General features: G+C 40.2%; 2 protein-coding genes across 2 annotated transcripts in view; one reads left to right on the top strand and one right to left on the bottom strand.

The window, feature by feature from the left end:
• Positions 1-7,988, top strand: sytl3 (synaptotagmin-like 3). Its single transcript, XM_080048419.1, has 13 exons — positions 1-132; positions 459-668; positions 969-1,036; positions 1,563-1,614; positions 1,727-1,799; positions 1,891-1,963; positions 3,042-3,166; positions 3,351-3,473; positions 5,383-5,555; positions 5,658-5,754; positions 5,848-6,018; positions 6,754-6,826; positions 7,876-7,988. Exons 1-13 carry the CDS (start codon positions 35-37, stop codon positions 7,881-7,883), a joined length of 1,344 nt encoding a protein of 447 aa, XP_079904545.1. The 5' UTR covers positions 1-34; the 3' UTR covers positions 7,884-7,988.
• A 1,787-nt stretch (positions 7,989-9,775) lies between these two features.
• ezrb (ezrin b) overlaps positions 9,776-13,012 on the bottom strand; it is a 33,616-nt gene continuing 30,379 nt past the window's right edge. Inside the window, exons 13-14 of the mRNA XM_080048056.1 lie at positions 12,549-12,833; positions 9,776-11,282 (exon numbers count right to left, since the gene is read on the bottom strand). Of these exons, the coding sequence (XP_079904182.1) occupies positions 11,118-11,282; positions 12,549-12,833 (450 nt within the window). The 3' untranslated portion in view covers positions 9,776-11,117. The remainder of the gene's footprint in view (positions 11,283-12,548; positions 12,834-13,012) is intronic.

Here is a 13,012-nt window from a genome sequence, read left to right as displayed (position 1 = left end):
CTGCTGCTATTTTTAACAAAAGAAGAAGAAGAAGATGGATTTAAGTTTTCTTCAAGCTCTTGAGAGAGAGCGAGTCCTGGAGGTCCTTCGGAGGGACAAACAGCTGCGTATCATTGAAGAGGACAGGATAAGGTGAGGCATGTCATAGTCCTGGCAAATACTGAGAAGAGGCTGCACTGCCTTCTGTCAGGTATCAGTGTGACACGAGCAGCAAACAAGGGTAACAGAAAGCATTCGTAATGTCAGACACATATGACTAAATGACCAAAATGTGTTAATTTTGTGCATTTTGGTATACTTCATGACCTGATTATCAAAATATGAATATAGGATGCGCAACACTTTGCAAATGAACTTAAATTAAGAGTTAAGTATTGATAAAAGATGAGTTTTTTTTAGTCTTTGTGAAGGAAGCTTTGACAGTGGCAGTTAGAGATGTCTGTGTCACCTCACCTCAGGAGGATGAAAGGGGAGCTCCAGGACCTTCGAAGGAGAGGTGCCAAGAGTTTTGCCCGTCAGTATGGTGAGCGGACCTGCGCTCGCTGCCAGAGGCCCCTGGGAAAGTTCTGGAACTCGGGCGAGGTCTGCCGCGGCTGCAGCCACCGCATCTGCAGCAGGTGTCGCGTGGGAGCGGCAGACTGGAAGTGCACTGTCTGCCACGCATACAGGTAGGACCCACAGTGAGAGAGCCAGACCACATACTTAATGCAAACATGGCTGTGAGATATTTGACTCAAATCACAGCAGAAATGACACACTGCCCCTAGGTTCAGTGTGTAGAATTTATTGACATTTTATCAGAAGAGACTAGGTAGAAGTGGAAATACTACATTCATAAGTATGTTTTACTAAGTGTATAAATATTAGACATACAATATCTTTAGAATAGCAGCCATTTATTTTTCAGTGTGTATACGTATGAGTGCTGATCATGTCATAATGTAATGATGTCTGTCTGCTTTCCACAGGGATGTGAAGATCAGGTCTGGAGAGTGGTTCTTAGAGGAGAGGGCTCAGAAATTTCACATCACCACAGGTCTGTTTATTACAATACTTGGGCTATATGTATTCAGCATTTGTTCCTTCTTCTTTAAAATGTGTAGCTATTAATTATTGATACTCCCCTTGGTAGCATCCAGTGATAACTGCATTGATTAATAAAATATGGACGAGGCAAGTCCCTATAGGCCATTTGGCTTTATTTAGCTTAAATACTGAATTATTCAGTATCAGTTTACAATAAAGTATTATAAGTGTCATAAGAGGCAGATGCTGATATTTAATTGTGTGCATGTGGAGATCTTTGACTAGTAAAGATATTTAAATGTTTTCAAGTGTTTTTTAATCTTTACATCAGTGCTAATTACTGTATGTCAGATTGGTCACATAAGAGTTTAAACAGGGACAGGGAAGTTGCAGTAAGTGTCACTGTGAGCCTGTGATGATTTATAGTTGTCCTGACATGGTGACCTCCGTCCATCATCTCTTTGACAGCGTGTAAACATTTGTCTTCTGTAAATTGTCGCGCCATGTGTCATTCCTGATATTTATGTTTGTTACAGACAAATATGAGACGGTTGGGGAGAAACTCTTAATGAAATACAATGTGCTAAGGTAAGAGGATTCTTAACATGCTTCTCTATATTTTAGTTGGTAGCCCATTCATAGTTTAATGAGTTACTTAAACTTGAATTGCATGTTTTTTTCCCCCTTATATTTGTTACAGTTATATATCAGTTGTGCCTCCCACTCCCACTGATAAATCCCACATGGAATGTCAGTTTCTGAGCAGATCAGGGGTAAAAAAAAAGTCTTATAAATTGTAAAAAATAAAAATAAAAAATAAATAAAAAAAATCTGCTGTGCTAAATGCTATGCTTTGATCGGCAGGATATGAAAAACTCAAAACCTTTCACCAAGTCTATGGAGGATCTAATGGTTTCCTTCACCAGTCACATTAGACGTAAGTTGAAGTGTCTTCAAACAGGTTTTCTTCATCACTTCAATGGTCAACACTTTCTATGCTTAGCAACACATATTGTGACACATCAAGTATCACAGTTATTACCACAAAGGAAATCTGAGATAATGTGACACGACAATCATGCTTCTTACATCATCACCACTGCATCCGCACCTCATCAACAGAAGTTGCACAGGATGATGAAGCCAGATAACAGCGAAATGTTGCATACTTTGCAAAATACCCTTTAAAACCACAACGACATTAGGGAACTGGAAATTCAGTAGAAACATGTCCAGGCGGTGGACTTATCTTCTTGCTCTAACTAATCACTTTGTGTGGGTATTTTCTCTGGATGTTTTCTCTGAATTAAAAATTGAATTTGTTCTTTTTTAACTGGCTTTGTAAGTGTCTGACATCCAGTGGTGCAATGCAACTAAGTTTATACTCAAGTGCTGTACTAAACTACAAATCTGAAGTACTTTTTCTTTATTACATTGATTTGACAGCTATAGTTACTACTTATGTCACAAGTAAAGATTTTTTGCAAACAAAACGTTTAGCTTATAAAAGGTTTTGTTATAAATGAAACTTCCCAACAGTACAGATAAAGATATATGACGATTGACAGAAAGTGTAGAAATCAACAATTTTTTTCAATTTGTCGTTGTGTAATATTTAATGCAAAAACATTTAACTTTGTTATTTATTTTGATAAATGTTTTAATAATTCTAAGGTTTTGCCAAAACAAGTTTTTCACCCAGGCGTCACTTTGGGCATAGGGTTTGTGATTCTTACTATTTTTTTTTTCAAACCAAACAATCAATCGAATAATCGAAAAAAAATTGCAGATGAATCCATAATGAAAATACATCATTAGTTACAATCATGTACAAATAGGTAAAGTAATTAGCTAATTACGGTAAATTACCGTTTCGACATCAGTGCATGAACACTAATAGTCTTTTGATATATGAATAGTATAACACTAACTGCATTGAGCACTTTTACTTTCTTTAAAGGATCTGAATAATATTACTTCCTCTAACACTGCTGACTTCTCTTTTCTTATCGCAGAGATTTCTACATCTCAGAACGATGTGCGAAGGGACCGGCTGAGTGTCAATGGCCGGAGAGGCACGTGCTTCAACTACAGCACCCAGAAGAGCCTGTCTGACACCGACATCAACAAGTCCAGCCTGGTAAAACCGTTTGTTACCAATCTGCACACTTGTTAGGTTAATCCAACAGGGCTGAGGAGACCATAGAACAAAGCCATTAATGGGCCTTAGTGTGTGATCCAAGGCCCATACCGGTCCCTCCCTATGGGGGATAACAAGGACTATAATAACTATCAATGTCTAAAATGTCCTCTTATATTTTCAGCTCTTTAAAGTCCCAAGTCTTCCGAACTTGTTCAAGAAAAGCAAAGACAGCGACCAGGAGGGCTCCTCCACCGGGGCAGAAGAAGAAACTTCCTTTGGCTCTGAGTACTCCGGAGGAAAGAGGGTAAGCAACACGTTGATAAGACATAGAAGAATAGTTAAGATAAGAGAAATAGAAATAGAAATAAAAAAGCAACATCCAATGTAATATTTAGGATGGTAATAATCATTTCAACCTCCTAACTCAAATAGGCCTACAGAAACCATTTTTCTGTTCGTTCTACACTTTGTTTAATGGTGGAGTCAGCAATTCTGGAAAACTCCCTTTCTGTCAAAATCAGTGAATATCTTCTCACAATCAGCCCCCATTACTTTGTGTGTGTGCTGGAAGAAAAAAATCCAGTGTTATTATACACACCCTAGGCTCTGTAATTGGGCCTGTTGCTAGCTATGGTGGGCCCCAGGGGTGGACTGGCCATCTGGCATACCGGGCATCGTCCCGGTGGGCCGGCAGGCATTTTGGGCCGGGCCGGGTCCATTTATAAAAAAATAAATAAAAAAAATAAAATAAAAAAAAATATTTTTTTTTTTTTTTTTTTTTTTTATGGACCCTCGGCTGTGTGACTCGGCCCGGCCCGGCCAAGTCACACAGCCGAGGGCCGAGGGCCCTTCCCTCTCGGGAGTGCCATGGACATATAATTGTGCGTGCAGGCTGTCAACTTCACCTGAAAGTTAAATAAAACTTTGTCCCAGGCCATTACTCATTATGATCGGTTCTAGGCTGGGCCTGGCCCAATCACACACACAGCAGAGGGCCGCCCATTCAGAGGCTGCATTAAATTGTATTATCATGCATTCAACTTCTACTCCGTAATTATGAGCATCTGACGATGGTCAGTTACGTTCAGGGCCGTCGGACTGCGGACAGGCTTGGGGGGCCCAAGGCAGAGGGGGGCTGCACCCAAAAAAAAATATATATATATATATTTTTTTTTTACTGGCTCAATATAGGCCCCTGATCTTTGAAGGCCCAGAAAAACGTTATTTAGGGAAAAAAAAGATTTCATGGGCCTTTCATTCGTCAGTACATTTATGTTATTTTTTAAATAACATTGTTCGGGGCTACGAAGATCAGGGGCCTATATTGGGCCATTAAAAAATACAAACAAAGGAAAAAAATTCCCGAAGCTGACTGGATTTTTTAAACATGTACATTTCTTCTTTCTGCTTTTTGGTCATCTGTGTCTATACATTATTCCAGCAAATAATAGCCTACTAAATAGCTTACATAGGAAACAGTTGATTTATCCTTAGTTTTCTCTTCAAAGTGCACCAGATTGATGAATTTTACTTTAACATTTGAAAAAAAATCTTCCGGGGGAGCATTCCCCCGGACCCTCTAGAAGGTCCAGGGTCCATGACACAGTCTCCCAAATTCCTGTGAGAAACACTGTGTGTGTGCATGGTTATTAAGAGTCATTAGACCAGGGGTTGTGTTCAAGTACGCGTAATGATTTGGTCATTCATCAATAGAAACATTGTGTTGTTATCTGGCTCAGAGAGTGACCAGTCACTCATACGTTTTGGACTATAGACAAACATAGCTTTTACATGTTTGTATTGTAAGATTGCCTCTCAGAAGGCCCATCAGGACTTCCTGTATAGGGGCCCAGAATTTGGAGCAACGCCCCTGCCTCCACATATCGTATAAATAATCATGGTGGGCTGCCATGGCCAAAAATGCCAGGGCTGAATTTTTGTCCCAGTCCACTCCTGGTGGGCCCCCTTTGTTTACCTATCCATTGACAGAGCCTAGGGCCCTAGGCTGTGTATTAACTCTTGATTGTTTTTCAGTGCACAATACAGTACGTACAGCCAGGTAGTAGATTGTGAGGAGATATTCACTGATTTTGACAACAAGCTTTTCTCCAGAATCGCTGACACCACTTTTAATATGATCAGATGGCGCCTTCTGTTCCATTTTAAAACATGCAATGAGAAGCTACAGCCTGTATTTGTTTCCCCCCTTACAGGGCAGTAGCAGCAGCAGCATCAGTACAGACTGCAGCCTCTTTGACGGTGTCAGCGTGGCAGGAGAGCTGGAGCTGGCTCTTGCCTACAACGCCCACACTTCCTGTCTGGAGATCACGGTCGGCGCCTGTAAGAACCTCTCCTACGGAGACACCAAGAGGAAGAAGTGTCACCCGTAAGCACCATGCATATCATAGTAACACTCTGCTAGACTCAGTTTTGTTGTGTGATTCTAAAGTCTCAGCATTCTGTACTTGTGTTTTTTTTTTCTGTGTAGATACATCAAACTATACGTGTTGCCGGAAAAGAGCGGCAAAATGAAGACGACGGGCAAGAGAAACACGGCCGATCCGGTTTATAATGAAGTTCTAAAGGTAAGGAGAAAAATCAGAGTTCTTTTTTCTTCAGCAGCCTTGATGTTTAATTTGGTGTTGTACAAAAATGTTTGATTATCATTTTTTTAACAGTATCGCATAGAGCAAACTCTGCTGTTTGGAAAGAGACTGCAGGCCTCTGTGTGGCATTCAGGGACCCTGAAAAGGAAGGTGTTTCTGGGCGAGGTCCTCATCCCACTGGATGGCTGGAGGTTTGAAGACAAGGCCTCACAGTGCTTCAACTGGTACCCGCTGGGTCCCAAGGTAAAAACAGAACTGAGGAAGGTTCAGATATCCACCGCTTATTTCACACAGATGAGGGGAAAGAAGTTATAAGCGATAGAAGTTGCTTTAGGGTACAGAAACCCAACCAAAATTACAGGAAACTACTGCCCAGGCCAATAAATAGTCCCCTGTAAAAACATCAAATTAAAGTTGTACCGTTCAGGTTTCTGTAGGAATTAAATTAACTTATATACAACATATAATGTGCTGATGAGATTTAGAGGTGCTGGTACGCTAGGCTAGCTGTTTTCAGTCTTTATGCCAAGCTAAACTAAGCTAAGCAAACGGGTGTGGCATCATGATTACCGTACAGACATCTTATCAGCCATCTCAAAATGTTTTGACTATACCTTTAATTAAAAATGATATACAACATTAATGAACAATTTCAGACAAAAACTTCTGAAAACTCTGCTCATTATCATAAAGTTATTTGTATTCTTTTGTTTTTAATGCAGTTCATTCTTTATATAGAACTGGCAATGTGGCTCCCTGAAGTAACACAAATGACAATTTAAATAGTATAGGCTACATATTACTGCACAACTTCATGGTTATGTCTCATATTTATTTATATGATTGTCTATTTCATAATTTCTATTTTCTTATATAATAGTGCACACATTAGGTCTTCTTAGATGTCAGAGGGTTTGTATGCTTTGCATATGAGTTATGTCCTTCTCCGTTCTGAATGTGTGTTTGTGTGTGAATCAGAAGAGTCCAGAAGGTGGCGCTGTGGAGCTGGACAGAGGAGAGCTTTTGGTCAAGTACAGCTCCAACAACCACGGTGAGTAACTTGTGCCTCACCTTTTAAATGTCTGAAAGAAAAAGGCACACCTTCTGCTTGACAGATTATTAAATATGAATATATTGTAAGGATAATTTATAAGTAACACATCTGTATTTTCACCTCATACAGTAAAACATGTGTTGGTCATCACCAGTAGTACCATGTTCTTAAAAATAATAATATATTTGTTTGTTTTAAATCCACAGCTTATAATACAGGTCATAGATAAACACACCCTGAGTTCCGAATCGCATACTTTCTACTATATAGTATTTAGAAAAAATATTTAGGATGTCCCGATTCTTGTGGCCAGATTTAGGATGGTTAGAAGTACCCGGATGTCCTACTTCATCCGGCCAAGATTGTTAGTGTTGAAAACTGCATCCTATTTGGGCGATTCTGACCCACAATCCGGTGCGCACGTGAAGTAACGTCACATCAACGAAGCCTCCATATGAAATCAAAAATGGATGCGCCGGATCTAAGAGCAAGAGGCAAGATCAAGGCGCAATGTTGTGATGAAATAAAAGAGTAAAAGTATGTCCCAATAGTATGCCTACTGCATCCTAACTACATTCTTTTTATCGTCGAATGTAGTATGTAGAATAGAAAAAAGAAAGAGTATGCAATTCGGAACGCAGGGAAAGTATGGGGTTAGGGCCAGCAGCTGTCAGGCCTTGGTTCACTTAGTACTGCGCTAGGGGTCAGAAGAACATCTGTTTTGGACACTATAGTGACACAGATGTGAACACTGCCCCTGAAACAGCAATGATCGACTAACTGTCCTTATCTGAGGTGCTCAACACCTTCCCCTTAATGCAAACACTGGTCAGAACACCTGCGTCAAAGTGTAAATACGCCTCATTGTGGCCTTGTGGCGTGTCTTTTTCTGTGTGCATTTCAGTGACTGCAGGCCTGTGAGGTGTGCTGTGTGTGTTCTGGCGTGGTTTTGTGAATGAACTAAAGAGTTTAAGTGTTTAATCGGCATGAGGGTGTGTTTATATGAAGATATTTATGTGTGTGTGTGTGTGTTGTGTTGTGTTTAGGTGTCTAGCAGCAAGTAGAGCGCTCATCCAGATGACGCCCATTTCTATAAGGTGAGATGAGGCGAGACGGGACTGTTATTTCCAGGATGTCTCCAGGATGGATCTCTGAAACTACCCCCCCCCCCCTCCCCCCCACCTCACCCCACTTCACCCCACCTGCTGAAACTAACCCCCCGCCCCCCCACTTCACCCCACCTGCCCTTCTGAGGGACCATAGGGAGGATCCAAAGTTGACCCGTTGGAACGACAAAGATTTCCTATATTACATCCAAGCAACCAATTAAAAAAAATATAGAGACAGTTAACACATGGTTCACAACATGATATGACTTGGTTGTAAGCAGAAATAAAGTGATTGTAATTGTATGCTACGACTCATCATGGAGCATATGCAACAGTTAATGAATGATTGACAGTATCATAACACAGTGGTAATCATGAAATAGGTGTTCGTATTTGATATGAACATGAAATGTGATGTATTTATTTATTTTTATTATCATTATATTTATTAATAAAGTATTTATTAATGAATTCCTGACTGTGACATAACATGAAGTGGGCCCTCTTTGTTTACATTTCCTTTGTTTTCATACTAGTTTACAGAGCCTAGGCTGTGTATTAACAACAGATTATTTTTCAGCGCACTCACAGTACGGACAGGTTGTGAGGGGAAATTCACTGATTTGATAAAAAGTGATTTTTGTCAACAAACATTCTCCAGAATCGCTTACCCCACCTTTTTAAAGTTTAAAAAATAGTCCATGTTTTATCTAATGATTAGGATACAATTATAAGTGTGAATGAGTTATATGGCGTCTATATGCTGGTTTTAAATACAAAGTATAAGTGGGGCTTATGTGTGTTAGCAGGTTGGGGCTACTCTCTGTAGCATTCAAGGCACAATTCAAAATTCAATTTTCCCCAGAGAGTGATGTTCTAAACTACTAAACGTCCATGCAAATGAAATTACTAGAAAAAGACACTGGGAAGATGTTTCTCACAAATTGAATCAGGTCACAGAAACTGGAAGTGGTTTTGAGTTATTTGAGAGTGAGCTTTTCCCACAGCCAGACTACAGCACAATGAAGCCTTTCTAGTATCCAGTGTGAGCAGCGTGTGAAAGACATGCTCAGTCTCTGGTTTCACAAGGCCACGAAGAAGAAGGAGTGCTGATGTCACCGACCGAGAATTCTCAGTCAATGCTGTCATCTTGACATCTCCAGGCTCACCATAGCAACCGTTGCTAGCTGCCCAACATGTGTAGTGATGTCATCTCCAATGTTCTCGTCATTAGAACATGACGACATTTAATGTGTCAGCACTTTAATGTCCTGTGTTTGCAGTAAAGCATTTACTTTGTACTAACTGTAAGCTTTTGATCATGATCCATTCAGTTAATATAGCGTGTCAAGAAAAGGGTGTGATTTATTTACGTCAAACCGAGCCACTTCAACCCATTCAAATATACTACATGGACATAGGCCTACTCAGACATTACACCTAGCCTTTATGCCCAAGACTGCAGCCACGCTTACAACAAATCTAACTTTTTAACTGATAAATGGAGCTACATGAAAAGTTAAGGGACCACAAACGTTATTACATTATATCCTGAGGGTAACATGAAAATGTGCACCAAATTTCATAGCGGTCTATATCCTAGTTTGTCAAGACATTTCACTCAAAACAAATGTCTCGATAATCATTAAAATATTCTTCAACTCAATCTAAGACGTACTGTCATCGAATAATGAATGATGACAATTGTATGTATCCTGGAAGGGGCCGAAAGCAAACCATTAAAAACCTCCCCTGTCCAAAACTCCACCAAAGGATGTGGACAGGGTTGTCCATGCACTCATACAGTGTATAAAATAAAAACACACTGATGTTTAATCATATATTTTTCTTTATTGCCAATATGTTGAACACCTCATTATAAAATCCTGCTCATATACAAAGGCCAGCTTAGCTGTGTGTTCCCATAACAGCAGATGCTATCTCTAGTCCATATCCAGAGAGAGGAGTGGGAGATGTTGTACTGTGACAAAGCTGCAAAAAGAAAACTCATTATAAAATTCACCTCAAGCCTCATTTTAACCTCAGCGGAGGTGTAACACTAAAACAACTAAAAGGTTTTCAAAGTTACCTCCATATTTTTTTGTGAATATGCACCTTGGCTAAGAAGTAAAGACCAACCCTACATGGGGTCAGCCAGAGAGAAAGGCAACTTTGGAGGGTATAAGCAAAACAAATGCTCATCTCTCACTCAACAGCGACATGACACAGAACAGAGAAATAAAATATAATAAAACTAAAGTGTCCCAGTCAACACAATGTTCTGAGGATAAACATATTCCTCAGCAGGCTGTGAGCTGCACGGCAGAAAAACTCAATAGTACCTAGAAAGATATCATTGTGTGCTACTGATTTAATGGCATGCAGCTTGGTATTTCCTACAGTGAAAAATAATAATAATTTACAATTAAATCTCTTTTAATTTACTGATCTAGAAGGAAAACGTATTGGAACATAAGACTGCTATTATTTTGGTCAATATATAAAACCTTTGAAACATATTAAATGTTTTTATTATCATTAGTAGATAGCAAAAATATACAAACCAAGATGAAAGACCCTTTTTAATGTCCCATATACAGTATAAATATCAAACTAGGCATGATTTATAACTACCGTTTAGCAGTATTAAACATAAAGGTAAGTGTTCAAATATAATAGATGACAAAAAACATCGTACATTTCCTTGCTTATACTGTTTTCCCCTTTCTGAGCGGTCGCCATGAACGACAAACGGTCCTTTTTTCTTCCTACACAACAACAACAACTGACAGACATCAAAAGAAGCGAGGCTTAGATTTCATATTATATGTGTACAATAATAATCAAATTTGGCTAGTCCCACTATTTCATCACACCTCTGGATAAGAACAAGAATGATTTGGTCTGAATTGATCAAATGACACACGTTCAAAACAAACAAATAAGATTTGAAACACTAAGAAGAGAAAAGGTTTTTTGGCACTAAGGTTTTTTTTTTTTCTTCAGACGATTTTTGCAAAATGCCACAGACAACAGGAGCGCGCCTCTCTGTTAAGTGATGCTTCTGTTGTGCTTATATACTGCTCCCGTTTAGTCTGCAACTGCTGTGTGTTTGTGCATTGAGTTTGTCCTGTGTGGAGCGAGATGTTGTGACCATTCAGAAAGGGTTGAGTGGCTGTTTATAAAGCCTCGAACTCGTCGATCCTCTGCTTGGTGTTGCCCGACCTGATCTGTCTCAGGGTCTTGTATTTGTCTCGGCCGGCCCGGACGTTCTCGGAGTGCAGGAGGTCGTTCTGCGTGTTCTTGGATTCATCACGGGCCTGAGCCAACTCTGAGGTCAAGGCCTGAGGGCAGGGAGGGACAAGGAGAAGAAGGCGTGAGATGAAACCCGCAAAGGCACTTACACTAATGCAAATATTGCATCACATCACACCAGAGAGGTGCCACTGTGTTCACAATCACTGCCTTATTTAATCATTCACTCCTCCCCATATACACAGACAGTCAGCAGGTTAATTGATATGATCCCAATGTATAGCTGTTGAAAACATAGGTCAGAAATTGTGTCCTGTGGTAGAGAATTTGACAATCTGCCCAAGCACCAGGTCTCTGTATGCAGACCATTTATTCATTTATGTTAAAATTTTTGTCAAAAGCAATAGAACCTGGTCCCAGTATGGATAATGGTGGGAATGTGTCATGCTACTTCAAACTGGGTGTGCAACAGTAACGCAGGTAGAAATAAGGGTGCATTCTCACCTAACCTGTTCGGTTAAAACAAACCTCGGGCGTGTTGGCACTATTCATTTGTCTGTGTTCGCTCCCAAACCGTTTATTTGTGGCGTGAAAGAAAGAAGGAGGACTGACCTCAGGATTTCAGCATGGATTCTAAAGCTAAGCTTCAGTTCAATCCATTTACTGATTTACTGAACTCAAAGAAATGGATCTCTTTATGTGTAAAAGCAATGTCTATAGCCTACATTCATCATTTGGAAACCACTGTAACAAGTACAGTATTTAAGTACAGCTGTAGTTCCTGGGTGAGCGTACCCATGACAAAGGCATTAAGAAAAACTATACAAAATAGCACTATTTGCACTGATGGTCTCGTTTGCTGTTACATGTAATTCATGATCATTACAGGCAAAATTAGACTGTTTCAGAAACATTTTAAAGTTCCTCGTAGCACCTTAAGAAGGACGTTGAGCGTGTGTCCTGTTCCGTATATTATCTAAAAATGTCTAACAACCACACAGTAACTGTCCGACAATTATATCGCGGCACAAAATGCTCTTTTCTTATTTTTTTAACGTTTTTCACCATTAACAAAAACAGGTTAAACTATTACTGAAAACAGAATTGCCCTGTGGGGATAGATAAAGTTGTTTGAATTGAATTATCTTTAGTTGTTTTTGAGGCCTCTTTGTGACACCATTGAAGATAACACATACAGTAAGGCGGAGTAATCTACTAAATGGCATCCTTCAACCAAAGCCTTAACCATATAGTGATGGATATCTGTCATATCACATGAAACAACTTCAATAATGTGCGTGTAACTAGTGTTTTATTGACTGCATGAGGTGTTCAGATGTGGCCGTCCCCCTCACCTTGAGCTGTTTCTGGACGCGCTCGTTCTTCTCGGCCTCTGTGAGGCGGTCCTCCTCGTTGCGGTGGTCGTCGATGCCTTCCATCTGCAGGTCCATCTGCAGGTCCATCTGCAGGTCTGAGCTGTGCGTGGAGGCGTTCTCCTCTGTGCTGGCGTTCTCCTCACTGTCACTGTTGTCGTCCATGTGGTGGTCGTACATGGGGGGAGGGGGAGGGGGCGGGGGCGCTGTCATCACCATGTGCAGCTCCTCTTTGGTCTTTATCAGATCGTCCTGAGCCTCCATGGCCTGGGGAGTAAAGAGAGAGCATACATCAGTTCATTCTGCTTGGTCAATGCTTGGCTTTATTCTGCCCAGTCCAGCCCAGATGAGTTTTTACAAATGTTGCATTTGTGCTTAGAGCTCTTGGACTCACAATTCCCCTTGTTTATTGGACAGTGTTGACAGGTTAGAGAATTTGTAACAGT

The sequence above is a fragment of the Ammodytes marinus genome (genome assembly GCF_949987685.1).
Source record: "Ammodytes marinus genome assembly, chromosome: 19".
NCBI classification, from domain to species: domain Eukaryota; kingdom Metazoa; phylum Chordata; class Actinopteri; order Uranoscopiformes; family Ammodytidae; genus Ammodytes; species Ammodytes marinus.
Note: the sequence above shows the minus strand (reverse complement) of the source record. Positions and strands in the feature narration are given on the sequence as shown.